The sequence below is a fragment of the Budorcas taxicolor genome, chromosome 14, assembly GCF_023091745.1.
Source record: "Budorcas taxicolor isolate Tak-1 chromosome 14, Takin1.1, whole genome shotgun sequence".
Taxonomy (NCBI): Eukaryota; Metazoa; Chordata; class Mammalia; order Artiodactyla; family Bovidae; genus Budorcas; species Budorcas taxicolor.
In genome coordinates this window covers 44,416,646-44,432,794 of record NC_068923.1, presented here as the reverse complement: position 1 = coordinate 44,432,794, position 16,149 = coordinate 44,416,646, and the positions used below count along the sequence as shown (strand labels likewise).

Here is a 16,149-nt window from a genome sequence, read left to right as displayed (position 1 = left end):
TATAGTAAACACACACACACACACAGAGCTGTTTCATGCTTCAGTGCTTTTGTTCATCAATCATCAGTTGGTCCACAAATATTTTCTTAATACTATGGCATGCATTGTTCACTGCTTGTCATATCAGTTAGGAATTGCATTCCGCTGCTAATTAGAAAGTCTGAACCATACTGGCTTAAATAAATTAGGGCTTTCTTCTCTCCTGTAAAAGAAATCTACAAGGAGGAGGTCCCGGGCTGGTAAGATGGCTTTGTAAATTTATCAAGGGCCAAAGCTTCTACATATTTCTCCGTTGCCAGAAGTGGGTTAAAAGGTCGCCCCTAGGTCTAAGGGAGGTATATCTATCAGTCTGGGTTTGGGATGGTATCTGCTCTTGCTCAGTTAAAAACACTCAGACTTCTTACAAGGAATTAGTGACTTTCATCACTGGGATGAAACCAACTTGAGCTGGATTTCTAGGAACAATTTCCTAAGTCATTCCATGGAACTTGGCGCCAAAGCAGCTGAACCTTCTGCCACAACCTGTACTCTGCCTGCCCAGTGGAAGCTGACTGACTCCAGAAGCGCACAGCCTTTGCTGTGTAAAGGTCAGCACAATGGATACATCGCAGCTTGCTTTTCTCCTCATGTAGCTCAATTTAGAATCTGGGTTTTACACAAATGTGTTTCATTGGTAGGATCTAATTCACATCCAGAATCTAAGCTGCTAAAGAGTTTTGAAATGCTATGTAATACTTAGCCTTTCATCCTCTGACATATAGAAACAGATAAAAGGAGGCTGGGGAAGCAAGCAAGCAGATTGAAACAAGGGGCTTACCCCTAGAACTAGGCACATAACACAAAATCAGGGTTTCATTATCAGGGAAGAAGGCTGGGGATGGACACAGGATGGTGACAAAGAACCTGACCCAGTCTTAAGAAATCAAGGAAGACTTCCTGAGAAGGCAAAGAGGGACAAGAAGAGCATTCTAGTTATAGGAAAATCCAAGTGAAAAGAATGTGCTGCTTCGAAAGAAAGTGCCTGGGGAAGAAGGATGGGTATTTCACATATATTATCACGTTTATTCCTCACAAAAATCTTAGGAATAAGTTATATTATTCCCAATTTTTAAATGAAGGAAGGCTTTGAAATGTACATTAAAGAATTTGGATTTAAGGGTAGCCATAAATCTTGCATAGAAATGCAGAGGTATTGGGTATCAAGGAGCTATTCATAAGCAGAAAGAAAAGTACAAATTTCCATCAACATAAAACCCCATACCTACAACTAAAAAATAAAACAGACTGAGAAAAGTTATTGGCAATGCATGTGACTGTTAACTGACAAAAGATTAGTATCCAGAATATAGAAAGAAATCCCATAAATCAAATTTTTTAAATTACAAATACTTCAGTAAAAAACTGGTCAAAGCTCTGAAGGCTATGATTTACAGAAGAGAAAACCCAAATGATTAACAATGTGAAAAAAATTAAGAGAAAAACATAAAATTATGTTTTCAACCTCATAGCAAGTGCAAATTAAAATACCAGTTAACACCATTTCATATTTATCATATTGAAAAAATTGTTTAAATTCTGAAAACAAGGATATAGAGCAACTATTTGGAAAGCAACTGACTATTAAGTATGAAGATGAATTTATCCTTAGATCCTTAAACCCAGCAGTTCAGCCTCTAGAGACAATAGTGTATTAGGAAAGCTAGTTGTTAATTATTCAAGTATTCAGGTATCTTGTGAGCCAGTTGTTAGTAGCTTGAAATCACCATGATATATTAACAGCATTGTTATTTTCGTCGTTTAGTTGTTGAGTCGTTTCTGACTCCTTCGTGACCCCATGGGCTATAGCCTGCCAGGCTCCTCTGTCCATGGGATTTTTCAGGCAAGAATATTGGAGTGGGTTGCCACTTCCTTCTCCAGGGGATCTTCCCCATCCAGGGATCGAACTCATGTCTTCTGCGTTGCAGGTGGATTCTTTACTGCTGCAGCACCAGGGAGGCCCAATTAACAGCATGGATATCTGCAAATACTACAAATAAGGGTTTTGTTTCGGGGGGAGTTGGGTTTTACTCTTTTCTTGTTGTTGTTTTGAGCTTTTATTTACCAAAACACCAACAGACATAGAGAAATTCATGCCTACGTACAAGGAGACATCATAGGAAAAAACATTCAGAATCTCCACTGTATTTATGTTTAATGAGGTGTTAATTTCAGGACATAATTCATATTAGATCATCACAGAGGTACAATAACATCATACTTTAACCTTAGTTTGAATTTTTCAGTTCCACATTCTCTATTCTCTATGTAGTCATTCTTAAACAATTTTTGTTTAAACAGTAAGGAAAGTATATTATTTCACATAAGAAGAAGCTGGAGAGGCTTCCTGGCTGCTTAACTTGCTGACTATTTTTAAGTTGCTTGGTTCCTTCTCTTCCCATTTTGCCATCAACGGAAGCTCCGCTCATTTAACAAAAGGGCTGCAGTGATGCCAGGAATTCTTTCACTGATGATCGATGGTGATCATTGTAGGGGATGAAAAGCTGCTTCTTCCCACATGTGCCTTTTCATCAAAGAACAAAACTTTCCCTGAATTCCCCTAGCAGACTTCCCCTCAGGTCCCATTGGTCAGCTTGAATAATTTAAATTTTAATTCCATTACATTCAGAATTTGTCATAGGATTGAAGTAGTTGTTTGCAAGCCTTACATAAAAGTTAAATTTTTAAACAGAAAAGGAAAACCCTAGAGTCTCACACTGACAATTAAAGCCACTCATTATTTTAGATCCGGGCAAAAATCGTAAGTAATTTAGGTAATTTTCACTGAAATTATCTCAGTAAAGTTCATGTACTTCAAGTGTTTAAGAATCAACTTTCATTCAGATCAGTGCCCTATTTTCTGACAATTTAATGTATTTTTCACAGATTTAGAACTTTAACCTTGACGAGAGGTATAAATGCTATGATTATCTTAATGTCAATATTATGTTTAAAAATAATCTTGCTGGAGGTAAAAGGATCATATATATGAAAGTCATGCAGTTATGACTAGGGTCATTTACATTTCTCTTGCTTAACTCTATTTTGACATGCTTACCATTGAGCCAGGGAAAGCACAAGCATATGGTTATTATAGCCACTTCCTTCCAGTTCCAACCTCATTTTCTGCTGCAAACATAGAGGTGAACCAGGTTCTCCGAGTCATTCACTAATATGAAAAAGACTGAAGGCCAAATGTATTAATTTACTAATGAGATTTACATGTGGAAGTGCGGATGATAGATTCTGACAGCTTCTAAGGAAATAATACCCTGTATGCCCTGAATCCACATATATGTCTACCAAATGTAAACTTTCTAAGATAATCCAAGTTATACTGTCAAAAAATAGCTATTTTTTTTAAGTTACATTTGGATAAACCGTTATATTTAGGGATTCCCAGGTGGCACAGTGGTAAAGAATCCACCTGCCAATGCAGGAGACGCAAGAGATGAGGATTCAATTTCTAGATCGGGAAGATCCCCTGGAGGAAGAAATGGCAACTCATTCCGGTATTCTTGCCTGGAAAATTCCATGGACAGAGGAGTTTGGCAGGCTACAGTCCATGGGGTTGCAAAGATTCAGACACAACTGAACACACACGTGCACACATATCATATAAACCATGAAACTTTCCCTTTGAAGTGGTTTTAGTTATATTTGCAACTGGCAGCGTTAACTCACTTCAGCAACCTAGAGACTGGCAACCTCTAAGATGGTGCTCCTTGCTGGAGAATACTGAACACTTGTCATGATGTTAATAAGGGAATGATGGCTGAAGGGGGCAAATCTTCAAATAGAAAGGGGGCAAATAGAAATGGTATATTTTTGCAGTCAGAAGAGAAAATGTACTATTTTAATAATTTTTCAACTTACTTTAATTATAAAATTGCATACACACAGTAAATATCCAAACAGTAGTGAACAGTATACAAAAAAAATTAAAATATCACTTTCCCTCCAAAACCAACTAGAGACATACATTGCCAACATTCCTTCTGAACCTCTCAAAAAATATATATAGTCAAATAAATGTATGTTCTTTTTATGTAGGAAAAAATAGGATTTTACTAAACACCTTCTGCATCTAGTTTTTAAAATTTAACATATCTTGAAATAATTTCCAAGTCAAATACAGATCCATTTATTTATTCAATCAATAGCTATTTATTAAATGCTAGAGACTATATTAGGTACTAGGAATAAAATGGTCAGCAAAACAGACTACATGTTTCCTCTCACAGAATGTATATTTCAGTGAGGGCAGCAAAAGTATAGAAGTTCTTTTTTTCTTTTTAATGTAACTACAGATTATGAAGGAAACAAAAAGGGATATGTTTTACAGTGGACCCACTTCAAATAAGTGGCTCAGTCAGTAAAGAATCCACTTGCAGTGAAGGACATCTCTTGCACTGTAGGAGTGAGTGAGTTAAAGCTGCTCAGTTGCCTCTGACTCTTTTCGAACCCATGGACTGTATAGTCCACAAAATTCTCCAGGCCAGAATACTGGAGTGGATAGTCATTCCCTTCTCCAGGGCAGGGGATCTTCCCAACCCAGGGATTGAACCCAGATCTCCCACACTGAAGGTGGATCTTTACTAGCTGAGCCACCAGGGAAGCCCAAGAATACTGGAGTAGGTAGTCTATCCCTTCTCCAGTGCATCTTCCCAACCAAGGAATCAAAACGGGGTCTTCTGCATTGCATGTGTATTCTCTACCAGCACTGCAGGAGACCTGGGTTCAATCCCTGGGTTGGGAAGATCCCTGAAGAAGGAAATGGCAACTCACTCCAGTATTCTTGCCTGGGAAATCCCATGGACAGAGCGTGGCAGGCTGCAGTCCATGGGGTTGCCAGAGTTAGACACAACTTAGTGACTAAACCACCACCACCACCACCACACTTTAGATAGGAAGGGCAAGTATGGCCTCACTGACAAATTGACCTAGAAGCTAAGATGAAAGAAAGTAGTTAGTCACTCAAAAAACTGGGATAAGAGAATTCCAGGCAAGAGCAAACGCCTTGAGATGTGGAAGTTGTTTGCCACATTCTAAAAACTAAGAGTCGGGCAGGGTGATTGGTGTGCAGCAAGAGAAGGGAAACAAAAGGTGAGGTGAGTCATGTGAAGTGCAGAAATTTTTTCCTCTAAAATATTTTTAAAATTTTAGTTGTAATGTTATAAAATATACATAACATAAACTTACCATTTTAACAATTTTTAAGTGTATAGTTCAATAAGATTAAGAACATTCACAGGGCTTCCCAAGTGGCGCTAAAGAACATGCCTGCCAATGCTGGAGACTTAAGAGACACGGGTTCGATCCCTGGGTCAGGAAGATCCCCTGGAGGAGGGCATGGTAACCCACTCCAATATTCTTGCTTGGAGAGTGCCATGAACAGAGGAGTCTGACGGGCTATGGTCCATAGGTCGCAAAGAGTCAGACAGGACTGAAGCGACTTCACATAGTCACAATTTGTTTTGCTAGGTTTAGATTTTCATACCATGTTTTTTTGAGGCAAACATATCCTGCCCTGGATTTTGTATCAATTTCTTAGGATTTGTTACCCAAGAATTCCAAGAACAGAGATCTGGCAGCAATAAAGAGGTGTTCATTTGGGGTGTGTTGGGACTGCAGCCTGGAGAGACAGAGCTCCAAGAAGGGCTTGAATTATGTTCTGCCACACTGCAACGTGGGGGAAGCTCATAAAGGCAGAAAATCACAAGATTACATAAATTGTCAATAATTAGGACTGGAGTTGGCAAGAAATAAGGGTGCTTGCCAATATCCGCTGGATCATCAAAAAAGCAAGAGAGTTCCAGAAAAACATTTATTTCTGCTTTATTGACTATGCCAAAGCCTTTGACTGTGTGGATCACAATAAACTGTGGAAAATTCTGAAAGAGATGGGGATACCAGACCACCTGACCTGCCTCTTGAGAAACCTGTATGCAGGTCAGGAAGCAACAGTTAGAACTGGACATGGAACAACAGACTGGTTCCAAATAGGAAAAGGAGTACATCAAGGCTGTATATTGTCACCCTGCTTCTTTAACTTATATGCAGAGAACATCATGAGCAACGCTGGGCTGGAAGAAGCACAAGCTGGAATCAAGATTGCTGGGAGAAATATCAATAACCTCAGATATGCAGATGACATCACCCTTATGGCAGAAAGTGAAGAGGAGCTAAAAAGCCTCTTGATGAAAGTGAAAGAGGAGAGTGAAAAAGTTGGCTTAAAGCTCAACATTCAGAAAACGAAGATCATGGCATCCGGTCCCATCACTTCATGGGAAATAGATGGGGAAACAGTGGAAACAGTGTCAGACTTTATTTTGGGGGGCTCCAAAATCACTGCAGATGGTGATTGCAGCCATGAAATTAAAAGACGCTTACTCCTTGGAAGAAAAGTTATGACCAACCTACACAGCATACTGAAAAGCTGAGACATTACTTTGCCAGCAAAGGTCCGTCTAGTCAAGGCTGTGGTTTTTCCAGTGGTCATATATGGATGTTGAGAGTTGGACTGTGAAGAAGCTGAGAGCCGAAGAATTGATGCTTTTGAACTGTGGTGTTGGAGAAGACTCTTGAGAGTCCCTTGGACTGCAAGGAGACCCAACCAGTCCATTCTAAAGGAGATCAGCCCTGGGTGTTCTTTGGAAGGAATGATGCTAAAGCCGAAACTCCAATACTTTGGCCACCTCATGCAAAGAGTTGACTCATTGGAAAAGACCCTGATGCTGGGAGGGATTGTGGGCAGGAGAATGGGACGACAGAAGATGAGACGGCTGGATGGCATCACCGACTCGATGGACATAAGTTTGAGTAAGCTCTGGGAGTTTGTGATGGACAGGGAGGCCTGACGTGCTGTGATTCATGGGGTCGCAAAGAGTTTAACACGACTGAGCGACTGAAATGAACTGAACTGAACTGAACCCCTCAGCTCTCGCTGTACAGCCGCCGCACCGCAAACACGCGCCGGCTGAGGGGCGGGGGCCAGGGCCGGAAGGGGCGGGGCCAGGCCTGGAGCGTCGGAGCGCCAACCCAGCCCCCGCGCTTTCTTTTCCGCTTGGCCGCTGAAGAAGGAAGGGCTCTGAGGCTCCGTCTGCCTTACGGGCGTGGCGGCAACGCCCGCGGACACGTCTCCCCGCTCTTCGAGGGGGGAAGGCCTCGCGGAGTTAGGTCATTTTCTTATTTCTCCCGGGAACCCGACTCCGTGCCAGAGTCTATAGGTCGGCCTCGGGCCCCTCCGCCTTGTGTGTCCTGCCCCGGGATCCCCATCCCGGTGGCCTCCGTCCATTGCTGGGCACAGCCCAGCGGTCGGCGCGGCCTCGGCCTCCAAGTCATCCCAGGAGGCCATCTTCCCCTCCCCCACCCGGTTGACGCCGCCTCGAGCTCTCCTCCGTGCCTTCTGCTCAATCGCATTTTGTGAGTAACCGTTACCTGTGAGTTTTAGCCGACCCTTGTTACTAAAAGCCGATTTCGACTGTTCTCAGCTCAGACTAACAAAGGGCCTTTTGCCATTCTCTGGGTTCCGAGGCGGGTGGCCTCGCGCCCAGCCCAGGCCTCGACCGGAGCCCTTTTGTATCCCAAGTAAAGCTTTGTGTGCGGCCTTTCGGCTTCGGGGCCCCTTAAATGTGCGCTCATTTACCTTTTCTAAGGAAACGTTCTGTAAAGGGGGAAGGGATTACCTCTTAAATCTTAAGGCAATCTTGACTTGGCTGGACTTTTTGGTTGGTTTTAAAACTTTTTAACGCGGCACGGTTAACCTGCTAACAATGAGTTCTGGGCTCTGCGCAGTGGTGCAATGTAGCCATTCATTTGTTCCTGGATCTTCCTTTGTAAATAGACTCTAGAGACGTGACACTGAATTTGGAGAACAGTTCGTAGTGGTTAGAAGCCCTTTAGGCTATAAATGCCGCCTGTAGCCTTAGATGCTTGGATTTACGTAAAGATGTGTATTCTGAACTTGATACAGAAGAAACTGGTCAAGAGCTGGAAGACTTTTTGTCTGTTTAAAAGCACAGTTGTAAGTGCTCGTCAATGAGACTTAGTATAGTCAGGTGTTTTGGTTTATTCCCGCCCCCCCCCCCCCCCCCCGATATGAAATACACGTTTTTTCATCTCAAACAATCCCAACAGTTAACTTTCACCACGGCAAATGTGATGGCTTGAAGTAGCTTATATTTGGCATTTCAGTCATTCTTTTTGAGGCATAGTGACTGGAACCCTATTTTCATTGCTAAGTATTGGAATTTTTAAAAACTTTACAAAATAACTGTTTGATTAAAATTTTGATAATTTATGTAAGTCCTTAATAACTAAGCCTTCCCAGGTGGCGCAGTGGTAAAGAATCCCTGGGTCGGGAAGATCCCATGGAGTAAAATATGGCAACCCACTCCAGTATTCTTCTCTGGAAAATTCTATGGACAGAGGAGCCAGGCGGCTTACAGTATGTGGGGTAGTGAACAGTTGAACACGACCAAGCAACTAACACACACAAACATAATAAATACACGAGTCCAGTGATCCATTTAAGAACTGGAATATTATTAATACCATAACATCCATTTGCTTCCCTATCCCATTCCTTTCTTTCTATCCCATGCCTTCTGAGGTGCCCATCATCTGGGATTTTGTGTCCAAACTTGGGTTTTTTTGAGGGGAGTAGAGTGGAGAGCAGTTTTATACATATATATCCCTAAGTGTTGGTTGTTTTAGGCCATAAATAGAACCTGTATGTAGTTGTCAGAAGTGTTATGAATCATATATTAAACTGAAGTTTTCCAAGTTGAAAATATTCATAACCAGTAGTTTGTGTTCTTAATATTATGTGAAATATCTCAGCATTTCAAGACTTGAAAGTGATAAATTGTTTTGCAAGGCCCAGCATTTGTAATGTCCTCATAAATCATTTCCAGTAGCTGTCTGGTTCAATGATTTATCCTCTTGGGGTTCTAGGGGACATGATCTGTGGCCCTGACCGTGCCCTTTGCAGTACATAAATATGCTTTCAGGCAACGTGGGATTTAATTCTACAGGACTGTATCCAGTAATGATGTCAACATCATGTATCTCTGCCCTGAAATTATATTAGAGCTGCCATAATAATGTTTTTAGTTAGACATCTGCACACGTGTTTTTATATATCTAACCTTTAACCTGGCCCACCTCATCCATGTCAAGCTCTGAGACAGAAAAGCAATGGTTAAGTACTCACTAGGACCATCATGTCTTAAAATCTGTGCTGCCACAGTAAAAGAACATCATAAATACATCCATCATTTTTACCTATGCTAATGAATCCATTTCCAGCTTGGAAAAATCATTTATGGAATTATTAGGGCCTAACCAATCAAAAGGATCAAGACATACCCAAGTCATTATAGGTATTAAACTGGGAGCCTTATCAGTTTTGATTACCAAAAAAAGTATAATTAAGCAGCAAGCACATTCTTTTGTTTCTTTCAGTTCAGTCGCTCAGTCGTGTCTGACTCTTTGCGACCCCATGAATTGTAGCACGCCAGGCCTCCCTGTCCACCGCCAACTCCCGGAGTTCACTCAAACTCACGTCCATAGAGTCGGTGATGCCATCCAGCCATCTCATCCTCTCTTGTCCCCTTCTCCTCCTGCCCCCAATCCCTCCCAGCATCAGAGTCTTTTCCAATGAGTCAACTCTTTGCATGAGGTGGCCAAAGTATTGGAGTTTCAGCTTTAGCATCAGTCCTTCCAATGAACACCCAGGACTGATCTCCTTTAGGATGTACTTGTTGGATCTCCTTGCAGTCCAAGGGACTTTCAAGAGTCTCCTCCAACACCACAGTTCAAAAGCATCAATTCTTCGGTTCTCAGCTTTCTTCACAGTTCAACCCTCACAGCCATACATGACCACTGGAAATACCATAGCCTTGATTAGATGGACGTTTGTTGGCAAAGTAATGTCTCTGCTTTTGAATATGCTATCTATGTTGGTCATAACTTTTCTTCCAAGGAGTAAGCATCTTTTAATTTCATGGCTGCAATCACCATCTGCAGTGATTTTGGAGCCCAAAAACACAAAGTCTGACACTGTTTCCACTGTTTCCCCATCTATTTGCCACTAAGTGATGGGACCAGATGCCATGATCTCCGTTTTCTGAATGTTGAGCTTTAGGCCAACGTTTTCACTCTCCTCTTTGACTTTCATCAAGAGGCCCTTTAGTTCCTCTTCACTTTCTGCCATAAGAGTGGTGTCATCTGCATATCTGAGGTTATTGATATTTCTCCTGGCAATCTTGATTCCAGCTTGTGCTTCTTCCAGTCCTTTAGAGGTGTGTTAAACAGCGGAAGATTACTCCACTTGTTAGTGTTTTTTATTAAAAGTTGATTGCGAGTCAGAAAGATTGTAAGTTTTTCTTTTTTTTTCTTAAATGGTTCTTGATGAGTATGGGGAAAAGAGCCTACTTGTCCATACTAGATCTAAGATGCCAAACAGATACAAGTGCAAATGAGAATTCACGATGAAATATATGTAATTTCTAGGTGCAGCAGTGCCTATGAGTTGAAGATGAAGATCATTGTGATAAATGTTTTCCAAAAACCTGTCACAGAAGATGGCTGTGAAAACACCAGGAGGACTGCTGCATGTGTAACAAGGTACCAAAAGTTATAATGTTAAGTTGTGTGCTTTTTGTGTGTGTGTGTATGGTATTGTTCCTGAGGCACAATACCAAAATATTTAATAACTGGCACAGTGATGACAAATTACTTTTTGCCGTTTACCCAGCTGAGGGTATCTTTGAAGAAATAACTTTAAGACTGAGATGCCAGTAATATATATTATGTGAATTACTCAAATCTAATGCAGTTTTTTATTAAAAAGGTTGAACTGTTCTTTTCAGCAGATAAGTACCTGCAAATGAATGTTCAAGTGCTTAGCAGTGGTGCTTAAAAACTTCATTACCTCAAGTAAGTGATTATGATTTGTCACGCAGCCACATCTGTTGACAATTTGAAAGTATCTGATAAACTCCAAAAAGCTGAGGCCATTTCCTTTCCTGTTTAAGGTGCCTTTGTGTGTCAGGTGTATGACTTTCAAGTTTTGAGTATGGAATGATTTTCACTGTTGGTTTCTGGTTTCTCCCCCAGAGTTGTGGCACACGACGTTTTCGAAGGAAAAATGAAGAGTTGTTCAAGAAGACGTGCATTAAAGCGAGTGACAAAAATTAAAATTTTATGTAACAGTCATCTCACAATAAATTATGCAGAAAAATACATCTTCGAATGATTTTAATTGCTGGTCAATAAAGTCTGTTCTCTTTAAAATATATCAGGTCTTTAAATAGCTTCATTTTCATAGTTACTGGTCAGACTTGTTTTTAAAGTACTTTAGGGATACTATACTCTTGTCAATAACCAGCTCCTCTGGATAGTGATTCCTTTTGAAGTGGCAGGTGGCTGGCAGCTGGGGAGACATTTTTAGTACATCCAGTTCTCACTCCCCTTTTTTGCCTTAGGGGGTTTCTGCAGAGGTTAATCACTATGTACTAGATAACTGGGGGCCTCCCCCTTCAGAACCTCTGTGTATCTGAAAAACAAGCACAGTTGACCCTTGAATGACAAAGGGGTTTAGGGGCCCTAACCCTTCTCAGCATCGAACATCCAAGTATAGCTTTATAGTCCACCCTTTGTATCCAAGGTTCCACATCCTCCGGTTCAATAAGCTGTAGATTGTATAGTATAGTATGTATTTACTGAAAAAAAAAAACCCACCCTGTATGTGGTGGACTCATGTAGTTCAAACGTGTTCAAAGGTATACTACTTGAAATTTTCTCAACTCCTTAAATGACGCCTTACAAGTAAAGGTTTCACCTGTGACCTACAGATTTTTTTAAATTTTAATTTTATTCTTGGTTTGCTTTTACATTTATGAATTAAAAAGGGATCTGGGGGTTAATTTAAGGAAAATTACAATTTTTCCTAATTCTAGTATACATACTAGTATGCTCGATTAAACCAAGTAGTGACAGTCCAGTCTGTCCAGGGCATGCGAATTTGACAACAACTGAAATCCTACCAAGATGATCTAAATTTAGCTGAATCTTGTTTTTCCCCTTTTGTGTCCCACAGTACATAAAATCCTTGCTTTTATCAGGGTTATAATTTCAGTTTGGTAAATCAGTATAAAGTGTACAGCAATATCTTTATAATGCCTTACCATCAGGGGTGACATTTGAAAACAATTTTCACCTGTATTTGATACTAGTCCTTTTCATCAACAGAATCTGAACACTTCACAATTAATTGTAAAGAGGATGCCATTTTATAGATCCTAGTTTTATAAAGAAATGTGTTTTGCCTTCATCTCATAAGGAACGAAAAACCTAAATACATAAGCCACAAAGTAAAGTCTTTAATTTGTGATACATACATTTTTTTTAAAGATGAGGTTTGCCTTCTGAAAACACTATAGTCTCTGACACTAGCGGATATTCAATAAATACAGCTGAATGAATGGCTAGGAAGTAAAATAAATGATGAGTCAAAGTCCTCTAGACAGAGCTGTCTACCTTCATGGTTAAACTCCATGAAGTACCCATTTCTACAAAATGATGTGTGATAGTGTCTTGGTTGATAAGGTGGCAATTTTGTGATGACATTTTCCTTTTAGTGAGTACTCTTTTACTAAAACTTGGAAAAGGTTTTGGGGATTTTATAAGTATATTTTCTTATCATGTCCCTGCCTTTTCAGAGTAGATATCGTCCCTCTAAAAATGAAGACAGGGTTTGAAAATTGGTTTGTTTGCATTTTGGTATCTTGCAACTGGGTTTAAGGAGCCAGTTACTGCTCCTCAATTCAGTGTAACTTTTTTTTTCATTTAACCTGGTTTAAAAATGGAAAATTTCCAAAGCCTTTTCTTATCTTAAAATTAGGGTTTCTAAAACAATGTAATAGACATGACAATATCTAGTAAAGCATGAAAAGTTCTTAAATTGAAGGTTTTTGGTTATATAAATGCTGTTGTTTACCCATCAATTTGTCAAGTTCACAAATAAAGAAAAAAATGGTTTTAACTTTGAATGTAAATATTTAAAGTGTTACTGCCATCTTGAGACAAATAGAGGGAACTACACAAAAACACAAAACTTACCTTTTTTTTTTCATTTCTTAGTTTGTAACATTCTTTATATTTTAATCTGTGGGCCACTGGTATACTAGGCTAACCAGAAGTTTTTTTTTTTAATAAAATTCTAACATAAATTTCTGCTGCTGGCTTTGAGATTTGGATTAGTGTTTATTCCATTACCAATTTGAAGAAATACTTTATATTTTTTAAGATGACATTCTAATGTATCCTACACAATGTAGGTACATTCTAATGTACGTACACACAAGATTGCCTTCCATTACTTAAAAAGGAATGAAGAAAAAAATTTCCTCAGACTGCCTATTCATCACTAGCAAAAATAGCTGTCCCAGGTCCATATGTGGCAATAAACTGCTGGAGCTGTTGTTGGCACTCAGTCAGAAAGACATCCCTTTGCTCTAAATATTCTTCATTATACTGTTCAAACGGAAACACTGCATTTGGAGCAACACAAAATACAGCGGCCCCTAAATGAAGAAGGAGAAAGTAAAAATGAGAAATACTTCAAATGCTAAATGTGAAGGCATACTTTCAACAAAAAAGTTTATGCCTGCATTCAGGTTGCTAGGCAGAAAAACAATAATTGGTATTGATTTCACTTTAAATAAGCCTCAAATGGGCAGTTGCACTGCCTGAAAAACCTGTTTCTCTTCTAGCACACTTTATCTCCCCCCCCCCCACCAATGACTATTATATTCCATTCTATTCCCCTCAAACCAAGGCCTTTACCTTCACACATGCTCTAGATCCTATCTTCTCTCACCTTTTGAAAGACTTCACGCTTCTTTCTATAGTGTCATTAGTTTACTTTCTACTGCACATCATATGAACTATTATCTTCCATCTTAAAAAACCCCTTCCTGGACCACACATCCTTCTCTAGCTAATACTCTTCATCTTCATAGTCAAACATCTCAAAGTTTGTGTGTGCTATCTCCATAGCCTCACTTCCTACCCCACCCAAATCCCAACTCCATCGAAAAAGTTCGAATCATGACCATCCACAACCTCTAGATGCCAAATCTGATCTTACTCAAATTCTCAACACATGATACAGTTGACCACTCCACTACTTTATTGAAAGACTTTTTTCTTGACTTCTCTAATACAACTGCTTCTCAGTCTCATTAGTTAAGTCCTCCCCCTCAACTTCTTTTGTAAATACTGGGATTCTTCAAAGGCAGTCCTGTGGTTCTCTGTATAGTCTCTCTCTCAGTGATTTCATCCACTCCATGGCTTTGAGTACCATCTCTGTACTGATGATACCTAAATTATATTTTTAGTTTAAAACTCTCTTCTAAACCCCAGATTATTGTATCTGTCTACTGATATCTCTCTAGGATGTCTTAAACTTGTACCTATAATTTGATTCTCCACCCAAGACGCTTACTCCTTGGAAGAAAAGTTATGACCAACCTAGATAGCATATTCAAAAGCAGAGACATTACTTTGCTGACTAAGGTCCGTCTAGTCAAGGCTATGGTTTTTCCGGTGGTCATGTATGGATGTGAGAATTGGACTGTGAAGAAGGCTGAGCACCGAAGAATTGATGCTTTTGAACTGTGGTGTTGGAGAAAACTGTTGAGAGTCCCTTGGACTGCAAGGAGATCCAACCAGTCCATTCTGAGAGAGATCAGCCCTGGGATTTCTTTGGAAGGAATGATGCTAAAGCTGAAACTCCAGTACTTTGGCCACCTCATGCAAAGAGTTGACTCATTGGAAAAGACTTTGATGCTGGGAGGGATTGGGGTCAGGAGAAGAAGGGAACAACCGAGGATGAGATGGCTGGATGGCATCACTGACCCGATGGACGCGAGTCTGAGTGAACTCCAGGAGTTGGTGATGGACAGGGAGGCCTTGGCGTGCTGCGATTCATAGGGTCGCAAAGAGTCGGACACAACTGAGTGACTGAACTGTACTGTAACTGTAACCCTGACCCAACAAGCTGGGTTTTGAAGAGGTGGAGGAACCAGAGATCAAATTGCCAACATCCGCTGGGTCATCAAAAAAGCAAGAGCGTTCCAGAAAAACATCTATTTCTGCTTCACTGACTATGCTAAAGCCTTTGACTGTGTGGATCACAAAAACTGTGAAAAATTCTTAAAATGATGGGAATACCAGACCACTTTACCTGCCGCCTCAGAAACCTGTATGCAGGTTGAGAAGCAACAGTTAGAACTGGACATGAAACAACAGACTGGTGCAAAATTGGGAAAGGAGTACAACAAGGCTGTATATTGTCATCCTGCTTATTTAACTTCTATGTAGAGTACATCATGTGAAATGCTGGGCTGGAAGACACACAAGCTGGAATAGAAATTTCTGGGATAAATATCAATAACCTCAGATATGCAGATGATACCATTAATGGCAGAAAGCAAAGAGGAACTAAAGAGCCTCTTGATGAGAATGAAAAAGCTGGCTTGAAAGTCAACATTCAAAAAGCTAAGTACATGGCATCCGGTCCTATCACTTCCTGACAAATAGAAGGGGGGAAAGTGGAAGCAGTGACTGATTTTATTTTCTTGGGCTCCAAAATCACTGCATATGGTAACTGCAGCCATGAAATTAAAAGACGCTTGCTCTTTGGGAAAAAAAGCTGTGACAAACCTAGACAGCATATTAAAAAACAGAGACATCACTTTGCCAACAAAGGTCCATATAGTCGAAGCTATGGTTTTTCCAGTAGTCAGGTACAGATGTGAGAGCTGGATCATAAAGAAGGCTGAGTGCCAAAGAACTGATGCTTTCAAATTGTTGTGTTGGAGAAGACTCGAGAGTCCCTTGGACTGCAAGGAAATCAAACCAGTCAGTCCTAAAGGAAATCAACCCTGAATATTTATTGGAAGGACTGTTGCTGAAGCTCTAATACTTTGGCCACCTGATGAGGAGCCAACTCATTGGAAAAGACCCTGATGCTGGGAAAGACTGAAGGCAAAAGGAGAAGGGGGTAGCAGAGGATGAGATGGTTAGATAGCATCACCAACT

General features: G+C 40.3%; 2 protein-coding genes and 1 non-coding gene across 3 annotated transcripts in view; 2 read left to right on the top strand and 1 right to left on the bottom strand.

Annotated features, from left to right (window-relative positions):
- Positions 1-481: 481 nt before the first annotated feature.
- On the top strand, positions 482-11,327 carry LOC128059180 (uncharacterized). Its single transcript, XM_052651573.1, has 6 exons — positions 482-628; positions 1,119-1,189; positions 6,991-7,461; positions 10,555-10,668; positions 10,914-10,980; positions 11,161-11,327. Exons 1-5 carry the CDS (start codon positions 482-484, stop codon positions 10,918-10,920), a joined length of 810 nt encoding a protein of 269 aa, XP_052507533.1. The 3' UTR covers positions 10,921-10,980; positions 11,161-11,327.
- Positions 10,757-10,843, top strand: LOC128059716 (small nucleolar RNA SNORD87). Its single transcript, XR_008200639.1, has one exon. It is a non-coding gene; the product is annotated as a small nucleolar RNA SNORD87 (small nucleolar RNA).
- Positions 11,328-13,461: 2,134 nt separating the features above from the next.
- MCMDC2 (minichromosome maintenance domain containing 2) overlaps positions 13,462-16,149 on the bottom strand; it is a 35,503-nt gene continuing 32,815 nt past the window's right edge. Inside the window, exon 14 of the mRNA XM_052651975.1 lies at positions 13,462-13,628. Coding sequence (XP_052507935.1) covers positions 13,462-13,628 — 167 coding nt within the window. The remainder of the gene's footprint in view (positions 13,629-16,149) is intronic.